A 23,462-nucleotide genomic window follows, 5' to 3' on the forward strand; every position below is an offset into this window, starting at 1 on the left:
GGAGGAGGGGCATGGAAGGAGGAGCCAGTTCACACCCATTCAAAGTCTTAAAGTGCCCATGTCTCCTGCGGATCCCGTCTATACCCCATGGTTCTTGAAGCACCCCCAGCATCCTCTACGGACTAAGAGAAAAGGATTTACCGGTAGGTATTAAATCCTATTTTTGGTCAGTAGTGCAGCACAGCACTGAGGTCATGGGTTCAATTTTCACCATGGCCCCAACTGTGTGGCGTTTTTGTATTCTCCCTAGGTTCTCCGGTTTTCTCCACAATCCAAAAATATACTGGTATGTTAATTGGCTCTCAACTAAAATTAACCCCTAGTGTGTAAGTGTGTGCAGTGGCAGGGAAAATAAATTGTAAGATCCACTGGGGCAGGGATTGATTTGAATAGCCAAATATTCTCTGTAAAGCGCTGCAGAATATGTGTGTGCTATATAAATAACTGGTGGTAAATACATTGTGAGCTACACTGTAGTTCACTCCAAAGATTAGTTAAAAAGATTAGTTCATGTAGTTCATTTGGTTCATTATTTCACTGACTCTTAAACACTGCTGAGAGAAGTGGTTGGAAAAATGGAATTCGTCTATTATTCATGCAGTAGGCATTTAATATTTTAAAAAGCATTATACAACAAACTAATAGTGACATGTTTAGCGCTAATTACATTTTTGTTATTATTTTTTACTTCCATAATATGCAAGTAAGAAAGACAAAAATTCAGAATAGTGTAATGCATCATCATGACAATCTAGTTCAATCAGCTCCACATAGTCCACACGGTATCTGGACTCCAGGTCAACACCAAAAAGGCCGACACCTTAGGTCGACACCAATTATTCGACATACCTTAGGTCGATCCCTGCAATATGTCGACATGGAAAAAAGGTCGACATAAGCAAGGTCGAAACGGAAAAAGGTAGACATGAGTTTTTAAAAATTTTTAGTTTTTTTTTTACTTTTTCATTCTTAACGATACACCTGGGCTACAATTGAGAACGGTAACCTTGCCCGAAGCGCGAGGGGACACTGTGCGCTAATTGGGGTTCCCGGTCACTCTACGAAGAAAACGACACAAAAAAAATAAAAGCATGTCGACCTTCTTCATGTCGACATTTTGTCCATGTTGACCAATTGGTGTCGACCAAAGGTGTGTCAACCTTTTTAGTGTCGACCTGGAGTCCCATACCCGTCCACACAATGCCTGAGCATAGCAGTGCCACCTGTGGTAGTTTAGAGTAATGTATGAAAGAGCTGAAAAGAAGTGCAGCTGCAATTACACCTGCAAAGTAAATCGAATAGAATATTTAGCACAACAGGTATGTTCAGGACCCAGTACCAGCAGCAAATGTCCTCATAAACAGTTCCGAAATTGTCGGGAGGGGGTTTATGAGTGAATTGGGTGAAGAAAATGAATTTAACCCTATCCAAAATGATTTTGGTAAAAAAAAAAAAAAAAAAAAAAGATTTTTTTTTTTCAAAATATTTCCCCCCAAACATCAATCGGGAACATCGCGACCATCGTGGCTTTCATTTTGAAAGTCGGGACAGCCTCCAGGTACACAGGGTGGGGGAAGGTTTGCACTTCCCCAGCGGCTGCTATTGTCTGATGCGAACAAGCCAGGCAAGTGGTTAATCACAAAATATGTGGGTGGCATGAACACACATTCTGACTCACACATTGGCTTGGGCTAGGCAGTGCAGATGCTATTTTTTATTAGCTCTGTATTTGTTGTGCTGTGTTGTACTTTCAACTTTCCTTTACAGCATCAGATTCATGGGTCTATTTACTAAGCCTTGAACGGAGATAAAGTGGACGGAGATAAAGTACCAGCCAACTACCTTGTTACAGGCTGGGTTTAAAAAATTACAATTAGGATCTGGTTGGCTGGTACCTTATCTCTGTGCACTTTATCTCCATCTAAGGCTTAGTAAATAGACCCCTTAGGAACTAAAAAGCCAGCGAGAGTGAGACAGTGGGTAAGTCTAACAGAGTTGCTGGGCTCTGTCTGACTGACTAACTCCCACTTGCTTTAGTTCATTAAGAACTGATCATTGTGAACTACCCATCACTAGTTGTGTGACTGCAAGAGGAGAGCGTCAGATTCAACATAACAGATCTCCAACAGGTTAGGGGATGGAGGGGGGTAGGTGAGTATAGTTTAATAGATAATACTAAGAGATGAGTAAGGGGTTAATGCAGAGCTTCTCAAACTCTGCCATTACAGTCCAGGTTTAAGGATATCCTTGCTTGAGTCCAGATGGTTAAATCATATTGACCAAGGTACTGATTAAGTTGCTTGTGCTCAAGCATTGATATCTATAAAATCTGGACAGCAATGGCAGCGTTTGGGAATATTTAAGCTTTAGTGGTTTTTTTTATGAGACTGAGAGTAGAAATTTTAGGGGTTTGTGGGGGGGTATTCATTAAGTGCTTTTTTTATTGGTCGAAAAAACTGCGCTAATTTGACACAGGGTGTTCAATTGCGGGCATTTTCGCCAATTTTTTAATCCATTGTCGCCCATGCCGTTTCACATGGGCGAAAATTACGCCAAAAATGGGCAAAAACATCTGCAAATTCGCCAAAACACGTGCATCAGCGGCGAATTTACCAATACATGTGGTTTTCGCCAGTGCCGGATTTTTCCAGTCAAAAAAAGTCACAGGAATTGGATAGGTTGAATGTAAATTCAACCTAAACACTGGCGAAAAGTGAAATTTTTTCGACTGATCGAAAAAACGGCACTAATTGAATACCCACCTAATGCTGTTTGCACTATATGGCAGTCACTAAAGTTGTGTGTTGTATACGGTGGTCACTAATGCTGTCTAGTATATGGAGGTCGCTAGTATATTGTGGACTTAAACAGTAGGTAGAGCGTGACTGCTGTCCACTGTAATGGGGTAATACATTTGAACTATTTTCATGTTGTGTTAGTGAATTTGCCATCACTTCCTTATGTTGTAAAGAGTTCCCTACCTTGTCTATATTTACAGTAAAAAGACAATCTTTTCATTAATTGATGATCTATTGTTCTCTGTATGGCCTTTGCACATAACGTTCTTTAGACTAATCTTTAAATTGACCTTGAATAGATTATTATTATTTACATTAACATTATTTTATTCGCTTTTATTTGTAAGGTGCCAGAACAGGATAAGATGTCATGATATATGAACTCTATTTGGAGTTGAACTGGGTGACAAAATCAAGTGTGCTGAGGGAAAAGGGAAAGAGGAGAGGATTCCCCTCATTCAAGCAAGGTGTCGCCTATCTCTAATGGTGCCAGAGTTGGACTGGCCCGCAGGCGTACAGGGGAAACCCCCAGTGGGCCCCACTGCCTGGGGGCCCACCTCCCTCTCTAGGGATCAGATTCCAGACTGTGCACTTGAATTATACATTATACATATGTTACCTTATGCTGCACAGGACTATGGTATTGGGCAATGCAGAAATATATTTGGTACTTTATCATGCATGGACTAGCAGTATTTGCTATATATTTTTTATCAAGGGGCCAAGACCGTGCACTCTAATGGTTAGCCAAACCTCTGTGGTGGCTGGCCACACCCGTTTTGGAGACTGCCATACTCCTAAACATGGGCCCCTACCACTGCATTCCCCCGGTGGGCCCTTCATTCCCCAGTCCCACACTGATTAGTGCTATAATAGGGAAGATAAGGGACATATGCTCAAATGTAATGCTTGTCCCAGTGCGATTCCAGCGTGAACATTTTCAGAGAGGGGCTGTGTGTCGCAACTGCAACAATGATGTATGTGTACACATCTATACTCTAAAATGAATGCTGTGTGTATGCACGAGAAATGATGAATGCAAGTTAAGTGTAGTACTTTAGAATATTGTTACATTAGTATTATAATTGTAATAGGCTATTTAGAACTACAACGTAATATTTAGAAAACTGATACAATAAATGACAGCATTGTGCAAAAACCTACTAAGAAGAAGCAAAAATGTAAAACTATAACTTGGCTTTCCTAATTCCTTGGGTTGATCTGCTGTATGTCCTTACGTGAACTATGCACCTATCAGAATAAATGCACTTTTCCCACAGCTGCCAGGAAAAGTAAAATCCTTGTTCTGATGAATAGTCTCACTTGGTTTTGGAAATGTGGTCTCAGAAGTCTGATATTCTTATTCTGAGTGAGACGTTCTAGAGAATTCAGAGGCAGACTGTTGCACTAATAAAGATTACAGCTTAAGGTCTGATATACAGTGATAGTGCCAAGTATAACAATGGGCGTCAGGAGCAAGCTGCAATCTGGTACACAATAATGCAAGCACAGTTAGATGGCAGTGGACAGAGTCAAAGCCAAGCTCTCGTACAGTGGTAAGCAATTATGTAGGGTTTAAACCCATGACATGAGGCTACATAACAGACGGTGGTGTAACAAGTATGGTAAAAGGAAAACTATTGTCCTCACCAGGGATAGGGCTATAAGTGCTAGATACTGGTACACACGTGGAACTAAATAGTCTGGCAACATGGTGACTATGTTGCTGGATATGTATCGTGTCTGAAGCATGTTGGACGCCAATGATGATGCTGCTCAGGCTCAGTAAAAAACTTTTTACAATCGAATCCCCATTTAGTATGTCCAGCCTGTTCTGATGAACATCTGCACAGATCCACCGCTGGGAGCCATGACCTCTGCACCTTGTACATCTCAAACTAGACACGAGACAGGAGAAACATCCGAGTGATATTTAGCAGAGAGCTTTTTATAAAGACTGACTTTGAGTGCATATGTTATTAGATGTGGAAACATGGAAGCTGGTCTGATTACTACTGTGGCTTGTGACAGTCTGTCTGCCTGTTGTATAGAGTAAAACCAGTGATTAAGGTCTAAATCCATCACTGGCAGTCTACAGGTTTGGACCAATTATTATTTTGCGTATGGGCTCCTGGAAAGTTCACGCATTTCTATCCCTATGGATAACTTTACAGTAATACTTTCTTTTCTGTAAATGATTCATAGTATGTGTTTTAAAATAAATATTAAATTAAATAAGTTCCCTTATGCTATGTGGTGGGATGATCATAGTTCCTATTATACAGGCTTGGCTGTATCTTCAGTTTTCTAAACAAAGTTTCCTAAATAAGGAGGAAACAAAACGGTTATGGATTGACCACATATGATTGGACAGGTGGTGTGGTGATATGATCAGAAACAGTTATATCCCACAGGCAAGCCAAATTTGTTGGACCCTAACAGTCATGCTCTTCCAGACAACCAGTGGAACTTTTTAAAATGTGTTAGTTGATAATGAATACACCTATCCCCAGCTGGTAGATCTGGAAAACACAAGCTGATAGGGGCCCCTCTAGACACAACTTGGCCACCTCTGTTTATAAGGTTTAAAAACATCTACTGCAGAAGGGAAAACATCACCGGTATACAGACTACTCTGTTGATTGCTTTTAAAATGTGTTAATGTTAATGGTGAATAATAGAATGTGTTTCAGAATTGTATGATGATGTAATAAGCTAGTGTATTCATAAAGTTTATGTACAAGAACACTTGATATGATAGTGTGAGTGACTGGTATCATTATATGTACCAGAAAATATTAAAGCTGTGCATGGACAGTTTAAAATAATTTTCAGGTTTTACCAACATATTATGTTTAAACAAAACAAGTACCATAGCTCAATCATCTTACCAGTTACATTTATCCATAGCTTGGCACCAGTGGTTAAAATCCTTGCTTTTACATGTTGAGATCTTAAAACCTGATCTGTTTGTACGTTGTCCTGATAACAATTTTTAGTGCATTTGGCAAATTCAAGTAAAAAACCGAAACATTTCTGCCAGCCTGATCCGTCTGTCATTCCAATGTACTAGATCAATAAATATTGCCTTTTTGTATAGTACAACTCATTTGAAAGTGCCCCATTTTAATATCGTTTTTTATCATGTTGTTGGAAGCAGTAGTCAGATGTAAGCTTGGCAACCTGTAATGTGGAACATATACGGGCATTAATTATAATATTTAACTACAGGTACTTTACGGTTCTGGAAATCTCATGTCCAAACAGTGCCTAATTGGTGGCAACCAAGCTCAACAGATATAGAAGTAGCATCATATGTCCTTTTGTCACATGTAATTCAGAATCGTGTTGCTGAGGGGATAGCAGTGATGAAATGGTTAAGTCAACAGAGAAACTACCTTGGAGGATATTCTTCTACCCAGGTCAGTCATAGACTTCTTTGATTATAATGTTGACATCATTGTGCAAATCTCAGTGTAACAGTGTATTTTGCAAACAGTTAAAATATAATTTTGTGAACTGCATTTTAGCCACAAAAGGTTTTGTTTTAAAAACAGTTTTAGACACAAAATGTACCTTTTGTAAATGTGGACTAGTGCTATCAGAGTCTCCAGGAGTAGACACTTGGCACATGCCTCAGACACACCAGAAACTTAGTCATATTCTACGTGCAACCAGCACACAAATCTCTATATTAAAAGGTATTGGTTCACAGGATACAGTTTTCATACATGAACTAAACAGATCATAAAAATAAAGTCTGTCTGGCATTTACTCACATTAGAGTTCCTCTTTAGCCGTGAGGCAGACCTAGCATCCAAACCTCGAAAAATACACATTTTGCATTGCAACTTATTACTGATATTTTTTTTGTTCTCTTGGCACATCACCTCTTCATATGTAAGGTCTTGGAGGGCAGCATGCTTCTCCAGATTGGAAGGCACTGATATAGGATCTATGACCTAACAGGAGAAAAGGGAAAAACACTAAAGGCAAAGAAAATCCATGTACATAGCACTTCTCAGTATGTACAGTACTATTGGATTTACTCTGCTGTTGTCCTGCCTGCACTAGCTAGATGTGTGATTTTTTTTTTTGCGCTGCCTTAAACTCCTATGGAAGGGCTAAGTGGAGAAAAGGAGAAAAGTAAAAGGAGTACTTGCCTTGCTCAACTGAGGAACAAAAGCCTAGAGAGCTTTAGGAAGAAGAAAAAGTCAGAGTGTAGCTGTAGCCAAATCCAAGATGGTGGCAGTAGAAGCAAACTTGGCCTGGCTCCTGAGGCACCCTGGACAGCATCTACAGTAGCAGTAGAATCACATAACACTGGCGTCTGTACTGGAGATCAGGATCTGAAGACACAGAGAAGAGGTTAATATCTGTACATCCGGAGTGTAGGCAGGCAGAGGATCGCAACCGCAGTGTAGGAGGACACGGGCAGTAAGCAACTCCTGCTCAGAAAACAGGAGCACCCCTGACACCCCACACTTTCAAGAGGCAGCGGAGAAGTTGGTAGGGCAGGGAGGCCGAAGGGTGCGGCAGTAGATCATGAGAAAAGCTGCTCTGGAGCTCAGCAATGGCGTGTCTATCCCTCTCAGCTCCCAATGCACACTCCTATAATTTTTTTATACATAATGTAAATATTAAATTAATTACATATCTCCCAAAAAAATAGCAGTACATTTAAAAGTAATTGAATAAGTTCCTTCTTTGGCCCATGTTAAAATGGATGCCACCAATCTGGTCACATATCCCATCAAGGTATGCCTATATCATTCATTTGAAATGTGTTGTTAGCAGCAGTCTTATTGAGTGGGGAACTATACCATATTACAAAGATGTATAGTCCCAATATGCAAAGCAGTGGACAGCGTACCACATACTGTACTGTGGCTAAGACATTGGCCAGAGGACATGCAAGAGGCATAATACTGTTATGATTAATACTTGTAGAATGTCAATGAGCATCTTATAACCCCTTTATGAGCTCTTTATCTACAGCAGCCGCCTTCACTATAAAATTGAATGCACTTATAAGTACTCAAATGGTCAAAGGCCATCAACTCCAGATTACATGTGATTATTAGCTCAGGGTATTGACTGCAGAGATTAATGGATGGATCACTGGAAAGCAGTCCATAAGGAGTTAAGGGAACATGTGATGGCCCAGACTTTTATCAGTGTGCCCAGCTGATGGCCTTTCAGGTTCTAACAAATACAAGCAAGTACATGTGGGCAAGATGTGAAGCATACCATTTTGAAATACTGTAATTGATCACAATATAGAAGGAAAGGAATATAAATCCTCATTAAAATCTAATCAGACTATTTAAACTATACTATAGCATGCCTTTATGTTCTTAGTTAATGCACATTTGATTTTATATGATATACTGTATATTCTTATTCTATTGCACTTTGAATGTTTTCCTTCTTTCCCTTTTATTTCTGTATTTTATAAAATGTAAATAAAAATATGCAATATAAAATTATAATTTTAACTCCCTTGAATATTCCTAATTTAGAGCTATACTTGAGAGATACAATTCAACAATTTATTTTAAACACCATACTGTACACTGATTAATCTACCGCGGCACAAGTCTGCATTATTAGCACAAACAAATATGGTTTCAAAGGCACTTACAAAAAAAACCTTTCTTTATATAAGTAAAGTGGAAGCTCTTAAAAACAGCAGTATTCCTTGTCTTTATAAGGCATGTTTTTTTCCCAAGCATAAAAGTCTGAAGGGGTGAAAACACACAGTTACGTTGTTGGACACAGTTGTGTGTTTACAGTGTTAGTTTCAATGCATCTGTCATGACTGGCTGGACGATTCTCCAGGTACCGCTAGTGAATTATGGTGACGTCAGCACATGCGGTTGCTCAGACATTGTACTGCCACTAGCGAGAAAACGTTCAGTGATATGACATTGGGTAGTCTTTTGCTTCTACCTACATACACAATTATTAATATTTCAACGAAATATGTAGCATGATCCTCACAGATGCACAAGTTCAATAAGAATCACAGAAAATATGCTAAATTTAAGATGTTTTAATCCGAAAAATGTTTCCAAAGCTTATTTAATAAAAAACTTAGAATGACACGTTATGATTTACAAATCATTTCAGAAATAAGTGAAGGAATAAGTTCAGAAATCAAGGTTGCTTACGTATGAGACCTATTTTTCTGCTGTGGAAGAGCACACAGAAATAGACTGATGAACCCTCACTCATAGTTGAATACTCTTCAGGTAGTGGACACATGTGCTGTATGCATCTAATTTTTATCCCTGCCCCCTTGCCCAGCAGCTACTCCAAAGCCCCCACCTTTTTGGGCTTTTAATTTTTTTGATACCAAAATTAATGGATTGTGGTCTGGTTGTGTAAAGGGCTTCTTTGTTCCTGTGACACAGGGTTTCTTTGCAAACAAGCAAGGTAAGGGTCACTTAATTACCTGCTTCCTTCTCTTTGAAGACTAAGGGGTCTATGTACTAAGATTTGGAGAGAGATAAAGTCAGCAGAGGTAAAGTATCAACCAACCAGCTCCTTTGGGCTGCTGTACTGTAGTTTGTAAAAGTCTTCTTCAGTCTACTGTGAGTGCATTGGCGCACATGGAGCATATTTTGGGGGTAATTCCAAGTTGATCGCAGCAGGAATTTAGTTAGCAGTTGGACAAAACCATGTGCACTGCAGGGGAGGCAGATATAACATGTGCAGAAAGAGTTAGATTTGGGTGGGCTATTTTGTTTCTGTGCAGGGTAAATACTGGCTGCTTTATTTTTACACTGCAAATTAGATTGCAGATTGAACACACCACACCCAAATCTAACTCTCTCTGCACATGTTAAATCTGCCTCCCCTGCAGTGCACATGGTTTTGCCCAACTGCTAACAAAATTCCTGCTGCGATCAACTTGGAATTACCCCCTTTGTCTACATGCAATTAAATGCTAACATTTCACTTCCATAAAGCTTCAATAAATGTCCCTCTTCTGTGTAATATTTTTTGTCTTTCATTCTGAGAATTTTATTTGAAATGTCTGTTGCGTGAAATCTGTTTCATTTTAAGACTTGGTAACAAAGTTAAGATTAATATTAAATGTAAGTAACTTGACAGTCATTTTATCATATTCAGACTGTACTTCTCTACATGTTTGTTTTACTTGTATGTGTGTTTACAAGTGGTTGTGCTTTAGATAAACTGTCCATAGTTTATTGACATACAGAATATTATAAATTACATATGAGGCAACATTGTTTACTGACAATGAGACATTTTAAATGGGTTGGCGGCATTGAGAATACATCTCTTCTTTATCTGTACATTGGAAGGTTTTTTTTTTATTTTATTCTAGTAGCCTTTAAAAGTATCTGTAAAATTTCCCAAAAAGTAGGAACATTTATTTGTGCTATAAGTATATGTAGGGTTTATTTACATATAATGTTCCTTTTTCCATTTTGAAGTTCCAAATACTAAACAGGTGGAGAAGTTTTTGAGCCTTTGTGTTTTGAAATCTTGGGTAGTTCTATTTTCAAAGCAACATATCTTTATACTGAGCCATCACATACTGGGGAATATTTATCAAAGCTTTTCAAGAGATAAAGTGGAGAGTGATTAAAGTACAAACCAATCAGTCCTTAACTGACCTTTTTCAAACACAGCCTGTAGAATGACAATAGCTGATTGGTTAGTACTGGTTCTCTCCACCTTAACTCTAGCTAAGCTTTGATAAAAATCCCCAACTGCCATCTGTAAAAGAAACTGCATCTTTTTGAAAACTGTGCTTTCACATATCACTAAGTCCTAAAATTTGATAACTAATCCCTTTTAACAAATAAACCATAACAATTTTAACATTATTATTTATTCAACAAAAATAAGCCAACATAAAGAAGTCATGTGTGAAAACATAAGTACGCTCCTAAATCAGTAGCTTTTAGAATTACTTTTATCAGTAATAACTTGAAGTAGTCAATTTTGTTTATGAGTTTATCAGCCCCTCGTCTATTCATGAAGCAGTGAAAGTGTGGAGAAGTGAACCCGTGGAGAAGGTGCCCATGGCAACCAATAAGCATTGAAGTAACCTTTATAATTTGCATGCAATACAATTGTATGGAGCAGCTGATTGGTTGCCATGGGCAACTTCTACACAGGCTCACTTCTCCACTCTTTTCACTGCTTCATGAATAGACCCTTAAGTTACTTTGTATTTGAGCACTGCTGCTGTTCTTTGATGTTTGGACATTTGTTCATGCACAACTCTCTTAAGGTCCTGGCATAATGTGTTAATTTGGTTGAATTCTAAACTTAGACTTGACCATTCCAATACCCTGATTCTTTTCTTTTATCATCCATTCAGTTACATATTTACTTGATCATTACCCCAGCTAAAACTACCTTCTTCATGTATGTGAAAGCAAAAAATGTGCACTTTTTTCACACATGGTTTCTTCATATTGGCTTATTTGTTGAATAAATAATGACAAAGGAAAATCAGTGTTGTAAGGAGGACTGAGCCAAAATTCCTCAAATATGAAGTAAGAGACTAACAAATATAGAAGACTATTACTTCATGCTATTGTTGCTTAAGGTGGTTCTGCAAGCTATTAGCATATTTCTTTGTGGAATTAATAATGGCAAAGTAGAATACTTTGAGTTGGTTTAGATGAAATCAGAATAAAACAAACTCCCATTTCCATCAATGTGAGCAGTAAATATAAGGCGGAAACAGAAACATAGAAAGATTTTCGTGTAATACAATTTTGAAAGGTGCACGCTATTAAAATACACCCTCTGGGGTATCCACACACACATTTAAGTCTGTGTAAAATATATGGTAAAACACTCACTAGTGTATATATTAAAATCAGCATTTTGCCATACAATCCCTGATGGTATTGGTACTGTCACCACAAACAGATAAGCGGGAATGCCCCCTCAGCAATACATTTCCAAGCGTGAACTTGTAAACAGACACATCAGGTGGTTCTTTGCCCTCCTGGTATAAATTGCTTTTTCACTCTTATCCTTGCATGGATAATAGACCTTTTTCCCTCCTGGTATGTACTCTCAAGGTTCGAAAGGCATATGTGTCAAGGAGAATTTTATTCTCCTCCACAGGCAGTGGCTCCTCCTGTTATCCAATGGATAACCCCACCTACTTGTTTAAATCCACAAGGATTTTTATAAAGGTACCTCGATAAATATTACTGACATACTGTAACTACAGCCCCTACAGCTAGTGCGATGGCTTGGAGGCGCCAGTGCTGTTCATGCAGATTCCCATGCGGACTAGACGTCCACATGTAAATCTTCTTAAAATGTTCCTCTTAAAATAGACGCCGCCTCTGAGGAGACAGATGTTGGCGGTAATACTTGATCTCTAGAGTCTGCTGATTTTAATACATACACTAGTTATTGTTTTGTAGAGGGGGCATCTCCGCCATACCATCTATTTTACACAGACTTAAGTATGGGTACCCCACATGGTGTATTTATATTAGTGTGCACCTCCCAAAATTGTATTGAACAAAGATCTTTCTGTGTTTCTGTTTCCTCTTTAAATTTACCTCATATTGACGGAAACTGGAAAGGAGGGGAATAAGCTACGATGGAAGTGTTGTTACGGTTACTTTTAGTGCCCATGTTTACTATAGAGTTTGTTTTATTCTGATGTTCCTTTGGGGTTAAAAGGTGTGACCTTTTATCTTGTGTTAAACTAAGGCAGCTGGAGTGTGCGCACAGATATTATACCAATATTTCATACGTGCTTTAGATGAAATGTTTGAAATTTTATGACTTGTTGAGAATTAGATGATTATTTTTAATGATGTTTTTTATTTTCCCCACTGGTGCTATGTTAAACCAACCTCATAGTCTCAAACAATTTAGAAATATATTTAATAAGGTTCCTTTTGCTGTTTTAACAGGATACTATAGCAGCTTTGCTGGCAATGTCTTCTTTTGCATTCAAGTATCCTGTCAGTAAACCGGAATTACACATCTCAGTGGAAGGAAACCAGATGAATTCTCCTACAAGTTTTAGAATCAATCCTCAAAATCACCTGATGCTTCAAACTAAACAGGTGATGCATGTAACGTTCACTTTTGCAAGTCTAAAGGTATGTACACATGGTGAGATCCTTGCTGTGCCAGATTTTGACTGTGATTTCCCTTGATCTCCCCCAGAGCCCAGATAGCACAGATTTTCACTATCTGTACTTTCGATTTTGTCTATGTACGATTTTGACTAAGTGGCAATTTTGACTATACTTTGTACTAGATAGTCAAGATTGACTTGCCTTCACAGTCTTTCCAGCATTGCGGAAGTGCGCATCGGGATCAAATCTGTATCGAAAGCTGCCTAACATCTTGAGATATGCACTAACGTTCCTTAAGATTTTGACTTTATAGTCAAAATCTTACAGATTTATCTCACTATATGTACACACCTTTAGAATGCTTATACTGTAGATGTAAAATCATACATATATAGGTACAAGTTATTTACAGTATATTGCCATATTTGACATCATCAGATGTGCAAAAAATGTTGATGAATACTGTATGTAAAGATATAATTATGTTCATTTTGGGGTTTTTTTAAATTGTTGATTACTGCTGCACCTGTGTAACATAATAACTAGTGATCCAACTAGCATATTAGCATATTGGTGGATTATCGGTATACAGCTACATACAGGCCTGGCAATGGGGGGGAGCAAAGGGGACTCCCATACCGGGCCCTGAGGTTCAGATGGGCCCCGATGATCAGGGAATAAAACTGTGTTGCAGCACCTAATAATAAACTGTACCGCTCGAGCAGGCCACAAATTAAATAAAAAATGCAATTAACAGGCTACACTAACTGCCCTCCCTCCCGTTTACCCCATTACACATGACACTGCGTCGCCCCTACCCTGTCTGTAGCCGTGCTGCCACTAACAGCAGGACAACGACCTTAAACATACAGCCAATGTCATTAAGAACTACCTTCAGTATAAAGAACAGAGTCCTGGAAGTGATGATATGGGCCATCTGGGCCATATGGGCCATGATATGGGCCATCAACATCATTGAGTCGGTCTGGGATTCCATGAAGAGACAGAAGGATTTGAGCAAGCCTACATCCACAGAAGATCTGTGGTTGGTTCTGCAAGATGTTTGGAACATCCATCCTGCCGAGTTCCTTCAAAAACTGTGTGCAAGTGTACCTAGAAGAATTGATGCTGTTTTGAAAACAAAAGGGTGGTCGCACCAAATATTGATTTGATTTAGATCTCTCTTCTGTTTATACACTTTGCATTTTGTTAATTGATAGTAAAAAACTATTAACACTTCTATTGTTTAAAGCATTCTTACATGCAGCATTTTTTCCACACCTGCCTAAAACTTTTGCATTACTGTATATACATGTATCAGTGATGTGCGTTGAAGTGAGGCAGAGCCTTTTCTGTCATACCAACCTATATGCCAGAGTTTTGATTATATAAAGTATATGAAAATATAAAGAATATATTAGAAATATCATCTTTGTATTATTCTAATCATTTTATAGTCAAAACCTGGAGTAAAAAGTCTATGGCAGAGGCGTAGCTTGGAGATATGACACCCGAAGCAGGGTCATGTCACGGCGCCCCCACCCAGCACCATACATATATATATATATATATATATATATATATACATACATAGATTCATACACACATTTAGGCACAGACATACATAAACACACACACATACACAGATATATACACAAATATACACACATATACACAGACATACATAAACGCACACATGTACACACAGACATACATAAACACACACATATACAAAGATATATACACATAAACACACAAATATACACAGACATACATAAATACATACATATACACAAATATATATACACACAAATATACACACAGACATACACATACACAGTCATATAAAACCACACACATATACACACAGACATATACACATAGACATATGTAAACACACATATACTCACATATACTGTATACAAAGATAAACACACAGACATATACATGTATAAACAAACACACACATATGCACACAGACATACATGCATATATACACATTTACACACACAAACACACAGACATACATACACACACACACACACACACACAGCTAGACATAAACAAATACACACACGTATACACACATTAATTCTCACCATGAGGGAAGCAGCAGAGCAGCTCCTCTTCTAGCCTGGAAAGACGGAGCTTCTATGTGATGAGGAAAGGGATGGGGTGGCCACCACACTGCCTGCATGTTCCAGATCACTGAATGCAGATACCTGACTGCCAGGAAGTTTCTTCTGACAAGCCTCCAAACCTCCCCTCTTCCCTAATAACACACCACACTGCACTGCACAGGACTCCCTGCACTGCAATCAGTGACACGGAACATGCAGGCAGTGAGGTGGCCATCCCTTCCCTCTCTTCCAGTCATCTCGTTCTACCCCGAGTCCAGGGCTCCTAGCTCTGTTACAGAGAGCCGGCGCTTTCTGTCCACTCGATCCACCCTCGCTACTCCCCTGATGGCAGGTGAGGTCTATCTTTTCCGCACAACTCTGATCAAAACTCACCAAATTTTCACCAGTATGGACTGCTGCACCTGTGTATAATGCCCACTAGCCACTGCCCCCCTGAGCCATTTACCTCACCACACCTCCCCTATATGTGTGTGTGTGTGTGTGTGTGTGTGTGTGTGTGTGTGTGTGTGTTTATAGTACATTATGTTTCCATATTAAGGGGTATAATCAATACCTATTGGATCCTAAGGATCTGAAAGGTCAGTATTCAGTGCCGCAGCCAAACCCGACAGGTTTGGCCCGTTCCCGACACTGCCAATCCAACTTTTTTTTAAAGTCTTAGTGACATTGTCAGAAATGGGGCTAAAACCTGTCGGGTTTGGCTGCGCTTCCGATAATACACGTGGCTCGGCGGCTGAAGCAATCGATCAGCGAGTATTCTTACAAGTCAGATTTCCCGACTTGTCAGAAAAAATTGGGCCCTAATGAATAGGTTGGAACCCCTTTCCGACCTAAATCTGTCGGAAGCTGCTGTCTTTCCGGCCAGACGGCAGCTTCCGACACTTATTGAATACACCCCTATGTGTGTATGTACAGTATGTATATACATAAATATATATTTATGTGTTTATATATAGAAAAGGCAACCACCACTGACTCATCACAAAATCTCCTGAACCATAAGGACTAGGAACTTGATATCTATATAGATTTCAGATAGAAGTACTTAATGAACCTATTTCCAGTAAGGAGAGGATAGTGTCTCAATTATCAGAGGTTAACTTGTCACTTGAACTAAACATTGCCGAACCTCTCAGAGAGCAATAGGAGGAAAGGAGAGATAGATATTTTAACTCTTAAATGCATTAAAGGAAAGCTTGATATTCAGCATCTGCTTATCTGCTGTCTAAAGGGCATAGCCAGATTAAGGGGGGGATGCAGGGCATACTGTACCCCGGGCCCCCCAGTGTTAGGGGCCCCCCGGCCAAAGCACACTGATATCACTAGCTTTCCCTCTTGATGCGAGAGCCAGAATGTGAGCAGGACAGTATGCCGTGCAGGCAGAGACACATTAATATCATGTTTCATGAGCTACCAACGGAGCTTTCTGACCAGAGGGGAGGTAGGAGGATGGAGAGAGCTGTAAGTGACACAGGGATCCCATCTTCTCCTCCCCGCCTGGGTGTCTGAGTCCTGTGTAAACTTAAATGCAACTAAACCATTTGGGTCTAGAGATAGAGACACACACACAGAGTCCTCCTAAGTCTTGTCCCATTGTGTAAGTAGTACAGAAGCTGATGCTATTCTTGCATGTGACAAGATAAATTATTTTATTTGTCTGTGTATTTTAAGGTTGATTAAGTTGTCTTTGTTCCATTACAAGAACATTTTATAAAATATTTGTCTTTCAATTAGGTGGAGCTACTGTATAAACAGTACCCAGGCATTATTAAGCTATTAGTTTAAAACTAATATACACAATTTGGTTTAAATTTAATATACACAATCTATACCTCCCAACATGACCCATTCCAGGAGGGACAAAATGCTCCTCTACCTGGACTTCCTTCTTAATTTTTGATTGCAAACACCTGTGTTGAAACACCTTTCTTATCAATTAAATAGTTCCAACACAGCTGACAATCAATCCTATATTAAGTGGGAAGTCCAGGTAGAGAGCATTTTGTCCCTGCTGAAATGGGACATATTGGGAGGTATGTACAATCCAATATACATTCCCCACCTTACACCGGGGGCCCCCCTGCCTTATGTGCCCCGGGCACCCCCAAATCTTAATCCGGCCCTGCTAAAGGGTACCAACATCTCTCCCAGTGACCTTAAGTGTTGTGCGAAAATCTTTACCTTTTTACCTCAAAGGAGGAGCCTTAAGGAGAGCGAGAAGCTAAGCAAGGCGACCAAGGGTCCTTTGGAATAGAGTCAGCCTATCCCTGCAAACGTTACAGGCCAATTGTAATAGAGTGAGAGTTTCAAAAAGTGAGAGATTTGGTAAGGTTTTGCAGTTTTTTTTAAAGTGACAATCATTTACACAGCAAGATCAACCTGGTTTTGCTGAAAACCTTACCAAATCTCTCACTTTCCGAAACTCTAACTCTACTACATTTGGCCCTACATATTTAACATACAGCAGACGGAGCTTGGCCTGTCGTTCCTGCATTTACAGCACTGGGCAGGGCAGCATCAGAGGCAGGACAGGGGCATAGAAGGAGGCGGATTATTCTCCTCAGCGCCGTCCTTTTGACAGCATCAATCCAGGGAAGGCCCATCCAGAGGTGTAGCCTGACAAAGATCGGCAGCGGTGGATAGAGCATGTCCTGTTGTAAGTCTATTTATTTTACCAGGAAGTCCTTCAAAATAGAATTAAACGCATGGAAATACTTGAAACTTTGTAGCGAAGCACGGGTATTCAGCTAGTGTATGAATGTATGTGTGTGTATGTATGTATATATATATATATATATATATATATATAGATAGTCAAACACATATGTGTGTGTAGATATATATATATATGGGAGTGTGTGTGTGTGTGTGTGTGTGTGTGTATATGTATATATATATATATATATATACATACACTGCTCAAAAAAATAAAGGGAACACTAATATAACACATCCTAGATCTGAATGAATGAAATATTCTTATTAAATACTTTGCTCTTTACATAGTTGAATGTGCTGACAACAAAATCACACAAAAATGATCAATGGAAATCAAATTTATTAACCCATGGAGGTCTGGATTTGGAGTCACACTCAAAATTAAAGTGGAAAAACACACTACAGGCTGATCCAACTTTGATGTAATGTCCTTAAAACAAGTTAAAATGAGGCTCAGTAGTGTGTGTGGCCTCCATGTGCCTGTAAGACCTCCCTACAACTCCTGGGCATGCTCCTGATGAGGTGGCGGATGGTCTTCTGAGGGATCTCTTCCCAGACCTGGACTAAAGCATCCGCCAACTCCTGGACAGTCTGTGGTGCAACGTGGGGTTGGTGGATGGAGCGAGACATGATGTCCCAGATGTGCTCAATTGGATTCAGGTCTGGAGAATGGGCGGGCCAGTCCATAGCATCAATGCCTTCATCTTGCAGGAACTGCTGACACACTCCAGCCACATGAGATCTAGCATTGTCTTGCATTAGGAGGAACCCAGGGCCAACCGCACCAGCATATGGTCTCACAAGGGGTCTGAGGATCTCATCTCGGTACCTAATGGCAGTCAGGCTACCTCTGGCGAGCACATGGAGGGCTGTGCGGCCCCCCAAAGAAATGCCACCCCACACCATTGCTGATCCAGTGCCAAACCGGTCATGTTGGAGGATGTTGCAGGCAGCAGTCTCCAGACTCTGTCACGTCTGTCACATGTGCTCAGTGAGAACCTGCTTTCATCTATGAAGAGCACAGGGCGCCAGTGGCGAATTTGCCAATCTTGGTGTTCTCTGGTAAATGCCAAACGTCCTGCACGGTGTTGGGCTGTAAGCCCAACCCCCACCTGTGGATGTCGGGCCCTCATACCACCATCATGGAGTCTGTTTCTGATCATTTGAGTAGACACATGCACATTTGTGGCTTGCTGGAGGTCATTTTTCAAGGCTCTGGCAGTGCTCTTCCTGTTCCTCCTTGCACAAAGGTGGAGGTAGCGGTCCTGCTGCTGGGTTGTTGCCCTCCTACGGTCTCCTCCACGTCTCCTGATGTACTGGCCTGTCTCCTCGTAGCGCCTCCATGCTCTGGACACTACGCTGACAGACACAGCAAACCTTCTTGCCACAGCTCGCATTGATGTGCCATCCTGGATGAGCTGCACTACCTGAGCCACTTGTGTGGGTTGTAGGGAGGTCATACAGGCACGTGGAGGCCACACACACTACTGAGCCTCATTTTGACTTGTTTTAAGGACTTTACATCAAAGTTGGATCAGCCTGTAGTGTGTTTTTCCACTTTAATCTTGAGTGTGACTCCAAATCCAGACCTCCATGGGTTAATAAATTTGATTTCCATTGATAATTTAATGTAAAGAACAAAGTATTTAAGAAGAATATTTCATTCATTCAGATCTAGGATGTGTTATTTTAGTGTTCCCTTTATTTTTTTGAGCAGTGTACATATATATATATATACACACACACACACACACACACACAACAGTCGCCACTCTTTCACTTAATTAGCTCAGCTAGCCTCGGTGCCAGAACCAATAGCCAAATGCACAGTCCAAGAGAAAGAACGACACTGGAGGCAGTGCCGTTCTTTCTCTTGGACTAACTATATATATATATATATATATATATATACACGTATATACAGTGGGGCAAAAAAGTATTTTGACAGCCATTGACCCTCTTAAAAAGATGAGAGAAGTCTGTATTTTCCATCATAGGTACACTTCAACTGTGAGAGACAGAATCTGAAAATAAAAAAACAGGAAATCACATTGTATGATTTTTAAACAATTTACTTCTATATTCTTGTGGAAAATTAATATTTGGACACCTACCAAGCAGCAAGATTTCTGTCTCTCACAGACCTGTTACTACTTAAGAAGCTCTTCTATCTTCCACTTGTTACCTGTATTAATGGCACCTGTTTGAACTGGTTATCTGAATAAAAGACACCTGTCCACACCCTCAAACAGTTAGACTGCTATCTCTCCACCATGGCAAAGACCAGAGAGCTGTCTAAGGACACCAGGGACAAACTTGTAGAGCTGCACAAGGCTGGTATGAGCTACTCGATAATAGGCAAGCAGCTTGGTGAGAAGAGATCAACTGTTGATGCAATTATTAAAAAATGGAAGAAATACAAGATCACTGACAATCTCCCTTGACCTGGGGCTCCATGCAAGATCTTGAGAACGGTGAGGAATCAACCCAGAACTACACGGGGGGACCTGGTCAATGACCTCAAGAGAGCTGGGACCACAGTCACAAAGGTTACCATTATTAACACACTACGTCGTCATGGATTGAAATCCCACAGCGCCCGAAAGGTCCCCCTGCTTAAGTTAGCACATGTCCAGGCCCGTCTAAAGTTTGCCAGTGACCATCTGGATGATCCAGAGGAGGATGTGAGCAAAATTTAACTTTTTGGTATAAACTCCAAGAAGAAGAATGATGAATGGCATCCCAAGAACACCATACCCACTGTGAAGCATGGGGGTGGAAACATCATGCTTTGGGGCTGCTTTTCTGCAAAGGAGACAGGACGACTGATCCATATTAAGGAGAGGATGAATGGGGCCATGTATTGTGAGATTTTGGGCAAAAACCTCCTTCCCTCAGTAAGAGCATTGAAGATGGAACGTGGCTGGGTCTTCCAGCATGACAATGACCCCAAACACACCGCCCGGGCAACTAAGAAGTGGCTCCATAAGAAGCATTTCAAAGTCCTGGAGTGTCCTAGCCAGTCTCCAAACCTTAACCCAATAGAAAATCTGTGGAGGGAGTTGAAAGTCTATGTTGCCCGGCGACAGCCCCAAAACATGACAGATCTGCATGGAAGAGTGGGCCAAAATACCTGCTACAGTGTGTGCAAACCTGGTCAAGAGCTACAGGAAACGTTTGACCTCTGTAATTGCCAACCAAGGTTATATTACAAAGTATTGAGTTAAACTTTTTGATTGTCCAAATATTTATTTTCCGCAAGAATATACAAGTAAATTGTTTAGAAATCATACAATGTGATTTCCAAGTTTTATTTTTTCAGATTCTGTCTCTGAAAGTTGAAGTGTACCTATGATGGAAATTACAGACCTCCCTCATCTTTTTAAGTGGGTCGACTTGCACAATCGGTGGCTGTCCAAATACTTTTCTCTTACGTCCTAGAGGATGCTGGGGACTCCGTAAGGACCATGGGGATAGACGGGCTCTGCAGGAGACATGGGCACTTTAAGAAAGACTTTAGGTATGGGTGTGCACTGGCTCCTCCCTCTATGCCCCTCCTCCAGACCTCAGTTTGATACTGTGCCCAGAGGAGACTGGGTGCATTACAGGGAGCTCTCCTGAGCTTCCTGTCAGAAAGTATATTTGTTAGGTTTTTTATTTTCAGGGAACCTGCTGGCAACAGACTCCCTGCATCGAGGGACTGCGGAGAGAGAAACAGACCTACTTCTGTGAGTTTCAAGGCTCTGTTTCTTAGGCTACTGGACACCATTAGCTCCAGAGGGATTGGTACGCAGGTCTCATCCTCGCCGTCCGCCCCAGAGCCGCGCCGCCGTCCTCCTCGCAGAGCCGGAGGATAGAAGCCGGGTGAGTATGAGAAGAAAAGAAGACTTCAGAGGCGGCAGAAGACTTCTTGATCTTCACTGAGGTAACACACAGCAGTAAAGCTGTGCGCCATTGCTCCCATACACCTCACACACGGCAGTCACTGTAAGGGTGCAGGGCGCAGGGGGGGCGCCCTGGGCAGCATGAAAACCTCTCTTTTGGCAAAAATACATATATATATATATATATATATATATATATGTGCAGCTGGGCACTGTGTGTGTATATATATATATATATATATATATATATAAAAAGAGCCCCCGCCAGTTTTTCAATATATTTGAGCGGGACAGAAGCCCGCCGCCGAGGGGGCGGGGCTTCTCCCTCAGCACTCACCAGCGCCATTTTCTCCACAGCACAGCGCTGAGAGGAAGCTCCCCGGACTCTCCCCCTGCTTATTCACGGTGAAAGAGGGTTTTAAAGGATGAGGGGGGCACATAATTGGCGCATATACATATATATAAAAGCGCTACTGGATAAACATTGTGTGTTTTTTCCTGGGTCATATAGCGCTGGGGTGTGTGCTGGCATACTCTCTCTCTGTCTCTCCAAAGGGCCTTGTGGGGGAACTGTCTCCAGATAAGAGGTTCCCTGAGTGTGTGGTGTGTCGGTACGCGTGTGTCCACATGTCTGAGGTAGAAGGCTCGCCTAGGGACGAGGGAGAGCATATGAATGTGAGGTCTCCGTCGGCAGCGCCGACACCTGACTGGATGGATATGTGGAATGTTTTAAGTGCTAATGTAAATTTATTGCACAAAAGATTAGACAAAGCTGAAGCTAGGGAACAGCCAGGGAGTCAACCCATGTCTGTTCCTATGTCGCAGGGGCCTTCGGGGTCTCAAAAGCGCCCACTATCCCAAATAGGAGACACAGATACCGACACGGATTCTGACTCCAGTGTCGACTACAATGATGCAAAGTTACAGCCAAAAGTGGCGAAATGTATTAGATATATGATTATTGCAATAAAGGATATTTTGCATATCAATGATAATGTATAAGGGAAAGAAACCTGAGGTAACCTTTCCCTCCTCACATGAGTTGAACGAATTATGTGAAAAAGCTTGGGAATCTCCAGACAAAAAACTGCAGATTCTCAAAAGGATTCTTATGGCGTATACTTTCCCGCCAATGGACAGGATACGGTGGGAATCATCCCCTAGGGTGGACAAAGCATTGACACGCTTATCAAAAAAGATAGCGCTGCCATCCCAAGATACGGCTACCCTCAAGGATCCTGCTGACCGCAAGCAGGAGGTTACCTTGAAGTCCATTTACACACATTCTGGTACATTGCTCAGACCGGCAATTGCGTCGGCCTGGGTTTGTAGCGCTGTAGCAGCATGGACAGATTCCTTATCAGCGGAAATTGAGACCCTTGATAAGGATACCATTTTATTGACCCTAGGGCATATAAAAGATGCTGTCTTATATATGAGAGATGCTCAAAGAGACATTAGTCTACTGGGTTCCAGAATAAACGTTATGTCAATTTCTGCTAGACTAGTCCTATGGACCCGGCAGTGGACAGGTGATGCCGACTCAAAGAGGCATATGGAGGTTTTACCTTACAAGGGGGAGGAATTGTTTGGGGAAGGTCTCTCGTACCTAGTCTCCACAGCTACGGCAGGTAAATCGAATTTTTTGCCTTATGTTCCCTCGCAGCCTAAGAAAGCACCACATTATCAAATGCAGTCCTTTCGTTCAAATAAAAGCAAAAGAGTACGAGGATCGTCCTTTCTTGCCATAGGTAAGGGCAGAGGAAAAAAGCTGCACAGCACAGCTAGTTCCCAGGAGCAGAAGTCTTCCCCGGCCTC

General features: G+C 40.9%; 1 protein-coding gene across 1 annotated transcript in view; it reads left to right on the forward strand.

Annotated features, from left to right (window-relative positions):
- CD109 (CD109 molecule) overlaps positions 1-23,462 on the forward strand; it is a 559,535-nt gene that overhangs the window by 481,192 nt on the left and 54,881 nt on the right. The window contains exons 28-29 of the mRNA XM_063916820.1: positions 6,030-6,220; positions 12,731-12,886. Of these exons, the coding sequence (XP_063772890.1) occupies positions 6,030-6,220; positions 12,731-12,886 (347 nt within the window). The remainder of the gene's footprint in view (positions 1-6,029; positions 6,221-12,730; positions 12,887-23,462) is intronic.

The sequence above is a fragment of the Pseudophryne corroboree genome, chromosome 4 (genome assembly GCF_028390025.1).
Source record: "Pseudophryne corroboree isolate aPseCor3 chromosome 4, aPseCor3.hap2, whole genome shotgun sequence".
Lineage (NCBI taxonomy): Eukaryota > Metazoa > Chordata > Amphibia > Anura > Myobatrachidae > Pseudophryne > Pseudophryne corroboree.